We start from the raw sequence: 5,028 nt of genomic DNA on the forward strand, positions 1-5,028 counted from the left end.
AATTTTCTTAAAGAGAGCGAGATATTTGTACCTCAGTCTAATTATAAATCATATTTGTGTTTGATTTGTATTAATATATATATATATATATATATATGTACTATATTCCAAACAAATCATTTTATTATTTTTTTTTAATTTTTTAAATAATAACAAAATACCACCTTAATTATCTTTCAAAATTGCGCATGGAAGTGAGAAAAATAATTTTATTATTTTTCAGATTTCTTATCAAATCTCTAAAACTCAAATTTCCACAATAAAAAAAAAGCACAAAAATTATTTTTTTCGCCATTTTAGAAAATAGCTTCTGCGACTGTTAAAATATATATATATTTTTAAGGAAAAATAAAAATAAAAAACTGAACATATACCGGCCTGTCCTGATCCCGTTCATGTATGCTCACCGTCTAAGTTCGCATATCACCTCAACCTGTCTCCTCACCTCACTCATCGCCGGCCGCCTCTCAGGATCCAAGCTAGTACAAGCCACCGCAAGCCTCAAAACCAAAACCATTTGCCCCTCGCAGTACTCCCGGTACTGGAAAAGCTGAGGGTCCACCGTCCACTTACCTTGGCCAGCGAACTCCACCCATTTTCGCGGCGGAACCCCTTCCTCTCCGGGCTTCTTTCCGGTCACCAGTTCAAAAAGCAGAACGCCGAAGCTGTACACATCGGCTTTCTGGGTAACTCTGAAAGCGTCACCGACCTCCGGAGCGCAATAGGCGAGGGTTGTGGGAGCGGAATCGGGGGAAGCCAATTGGGATATGCCGTAATCGGAGAGATGGGGGCAGCCGTGAGGCTTGCGGGAGCTGGAGAAATGCGGGGAGCCGCTGTGACTGCTGAAGAGAACGTTAGATGACTTGATGTTGCCGTGAGATATGCCTTGCATGTGCAGATATTCAATGCCGTGGGCTGTGCCTGCGGCGATTCTGCTCCTCGTTTCCCAGCTTAAGTGAGCCCTCTGTGTTTCTGCCGTTCCTGTACGTTTAAGTTGAATTAAAGAAGGGAAGAAAAGCGATGATTAGGGTCTAGCTAGTAATTACCCACTGCGCGCTGTTTAGTTTCTTCCTAATGTGCGTGGAAAAGAGTATTTTCCTTTTTCAGTCATTTTTCTACCTACTATATTTTGAACAGGGTTTTATTTTTACTCATGATTCATCCATAAATATGGTAAAAGTTGTGAAAAGTATTCGGAGCAAAATTGAACCAGCTGGATTTTGCAGTGAATATAAGTTGAGTCCACTGGATTCTAGTGCAAGTTCTTATAATTCGGGTTTCTACGTGTCCCGGTCTACGTGACTAATCTCACGTCCCTTGAAGTCAATCTCACAACTCCAAACGGAGGTAAATTTCAGGAATTCATGGACAGAAACGAATTTGAGAGGGTTTGAACACTTGACCTCGTGAGAAACACTCTCGCAGCCCGTACTACCACCTGAATCACACCCTGAGGGTAAACCAGCTGGATTTTGCAGTGAATATAAGCTGAGTCCACTCGATTCTAATGCAAGTTCTTATAATTTAAATTCCACTCGATTATAAATTAAAATAAAATAATATCAAATGATATAACATATATAATCTTAAATATATGTATAAAATATATATTTTATGACTTCTATATATAGTGCAAAAAATTAAAAATTTATAAAAAAAAAATTATTAGGTTGGATTAAACTCGGGAGAAGTATTATAAATTCGAACTTGAAGAATAGTTCGAATTCAACTCAAACTTAAATAGAATTGAGTGGAATCCAGTTATAGAATATTTGAGTTTGAGACTTGTAAATAAATCTTCACAGACTTCTACTTCTAATTAAATTATAGGCACAAAAACATAAATTGTAAATTTTTTTTAGATTTTGAACCACTAGAACCAAAGGAGCACACTGTTCCATTTATAAAGTTTTGACACTCAAATGGGTAATCTTGAATTTCTAATTTCCATTTTCAAGTGAAATATTAAGTAGGAATAATCATCAATTAAGTTCAAAGACACGCCATGATGTGATGAGAAATGTCAAAATGTATAAGTGATCATTTATAGATATATATTTATACATAAGAACATATGATTGAAGGAAGAAATTAAATTAAAGTAGAAATCAGAAATCAGACTGACCATGCAAAAGAGAAGAGAGGCTTCCCGCGGGAGCATAATCACTGACAATAAGCTTCTCACCCCGGCCATAGAAGTAAGCTCTGAGAGGCCACAAATTCCCATGAACCATCTTCCCCAACTCCTCCACCCTCTCTCTGAATTCTCCCTCTGCAACACACACATTTCTCAACCTCTTCACTGCCATCTCTCGCCCTCCCACCACCTCCACCTTATAACTTGTCCCGAACGCTCCCCTGCTTAACACCTCCGCCGGACCCTCCAACAACGCCTCCATTCTAAGACTTTCAACAACAGCGCCATCTCCCAACACCCTCAACTTTTTATCCCCGCCGTGGCCGGCGGCTCCCACAACCGCCTCATCACCGGAACCCTCGTATTCTCTGTCTTCATTAATACTTTTCCTGATCGGGATCTCAACTTCTGGTTGGTTTCTCGGCGGCAACATCCCTACCGCCGACGCCGCCTTCTCTCGTCTCAATTTTTTGCACAGAATTGTAGTGAGTAATAGTAGAGAGATCACCGCGCTGACCACAATTTGAACGACGGTGACCCAGTACAGCTTGTTTCCGCGGCCGGTGCAAGGTTGAAGGGGAGCTCCGCATAGTGAATTTCCGTAGAAGGCGTCTGCGGGGAAGTTCTGAAGGCTCTCAGGAATAGAACCATTCAACATATTGTGCGAAACATTGAACTTCTTTAACGGGGGAAGATCCGGAATTGATCCAGTGAGCCGGTTCCTTTCCAAGTAGAGTTTTTTCAACCTACGAAGCTTATTAAACTCCGTCGGAATCTCGCCGGAGAAGCTATTTCGGGCGAGGTCCAGCCTAGCAAGTCTGCTCAACCCGAATAAAAAGGTCGGGAGATGGCCGGAAAGCTGATTGTTCTGCAAATCAAGAACCTGCAGCTCGAGACAGGAGCCTAGATCGGAGGGGAGTTGGCCGGAAATGGAGTTATTGCGGAGGCTGAGGGTGTGGAGACGGGTAAGGTTTCCGAAGGCATGAGGCGGGAGCTCGCCCTCGAGGCCTCCGCGGGGAAGGCGTATATGGGCCACGCGGCCGTCGAGGCAGTGTATGCCCCACCAAGAACATGGATCGGGTTGGGTCGGGTCCCAGAGAAGACGGGTTCTGCCGCCGACGGTTTCTCGGAGGCTGAGAAGCGCTGCCCTGTCGGCGGCTATGTCTGCTTTTGCGGCGGGGAGGAGGAGGAGGAGGAGGACGGTGGTGATGGTGAAAGGAAGGTCTGCGGGTTGAGATTGCCGGGCCATTCCGGTCATTGTGTGGGTGGGCGGGTGCGGGTGAATTGAATTTGGAGGGAATAGTTCAGTACGATTTCAGTTCTTCATCCGAGGAAGATGGATTTTGTGCGGTCTTTTCTCGAAGAGAAGCCATTCTCCTATTGCCCATGGAGTATGAACATCTCTCTCTCTCTCTCTCTCTCTCTCTCTCTCTCTTTCTCTCGCTTTAATATTGTTTTTGTTTTTCTTTAAAAAAAATTATTAGTATTTTAAAGTACATAATAAATTTTAATTTTTTTTTATATTGATAGGCATGGTTTCTCTTCTGCATAGGCTTTTTTAAAATTTTAAATTGATATTCATTAAAGTTGTGTTTAATACAAGAAAGAGTCAATGAAAAGAATTATTCGTTCCAGTATAATTCAGACACGTTCAAAAATTTACAATTAATTATTATTATTTTTTGACATTCAACTCTTTTCTCATTACCTCCTTTCTTATCTTTTTTGTATTTTCTCTTGTTTCTCACTTAACATAAGAGTAATAGTTAAAAACATGCATATCTAGAGATACAAAAATTATTTTTTGTAGCACTAGCAAAATTTATCATTGGTTTATTTGAGAACTTGAATTTATAATTGTATATTTAAATTTGGAGGTTACAACTACAAAATTCAAATCTTCTGAATGAATAAAGATGAGGATGAGGAGTTTGGATTTTTAGATATGAAAAAAATTTGATAGCTAACTTTTCACTGTTAAAAAAGTACATTCCCTTAGTTTTGGATATTTAGTAACAAAACTAAGCTTGCAAGTAATTAATCACATTAATTGTGGTTATTTTATTTGCCTTATATGTTGTTTGTTTATTATGATTGTATATGTGGCTGGCCCTCATTATTATTATTATTATTATTATTATTATTATTATTATTCAATGTGGCCTTCCAGTTAAAATGAAAAAAAAATAAATTGTAATTTATTGTGGGAAAAATGCATGACAGGTGTTGATTTTATCATTACTAATTCAAAGAAGAAAAAGATACAAAAGAGACGAATCCCTAGGTATGATTTGCAACTCATCAATTACAAGATTTCACATTCATACTTGCGAGAAGTATGATTTGCTGTCACTCCCAATAAGGTGAGTGTTGATACTTTTAGTAGGTCAAAACATGAATAACTTATTGTATTTGATGGGTCCAATCATGTGAATCTTACATGAAAAATCATTTCTTTCAAGTATTTATTTGTTGAGAATAAAATATTTCTTTGCATTCTATGACCTTTATATTTTGTGCAAAGTACACTATATTCTTAACGAGATAGTATTGACACAACTCATCTATATTAGCCTAATGAGTTGTATGTTTCTAATTACTCTTTCTATCCATCATGATCTATCTGTCCTTGCCACAATTGGAAATTATAACTCTATCATTTGTGGCATTTTCTATGCATTCAAATTTAAATTTAAATAAAATAACTTTTTATTCATCGGTCAAGTGGCTTCGCTCAACCAACTCCCCTATCTATTTTCCAATCGAAAAAGAGCAAAAGGCTCGGGACTAGGACAAGCTGAGTGAAGTGCCTCTTGAGTGAGAGGCACGAACGAGACTACATAGGAACTAAGCTTTCGATTCTATAATTAATATAAAAAGTGTCGACTGAA

General features: G+C 39.0%; 1 protein-coding gene across 1 annotated transcript; it reads right to left on the bottom strand.

Annotated features, from left to right (window-relative positions):
• Nucleotides 1–371: 371 nt before the first annotated feature.
• On the bottom strand, nt 372–3,506 carry LOC131153506 (probable inactive receptor kinase RLK902). The gene is made up of 2 exons (XM_058105850.1): nt 2,126–3,506; nt 372–981 (listed from the first exon to the last, which is right to left on the bottom strand). The coding sequence occupies exons 1-2, from the start codon at nt 3,393–3,395 to the stop codon at nt 404–406; spliced, it is 1,848 nt and encodes a 615-aa protein (XP_057961833.1). The 5' UTR covers nt 3,396–3,506; the 3' UTR covers nt 372–403.
• Nucleotides 3,507–5,028: the final 1,522 nt, after the last annotated feature.

Source organism: Malania oleifera, chromosome 4 (assembly GCF_029873635.1).
Source record: "Malania oleifera isolate guangnan ecotype guangnan chromosome 4, ASM2987363v1, whole genome shotgun sequence".
NCBI lineage: Eukaryota > Viridiplantae > Streptophyta > Magnoliopsida > Santalales > Ximeniaceae > Malania > Malania oleifera.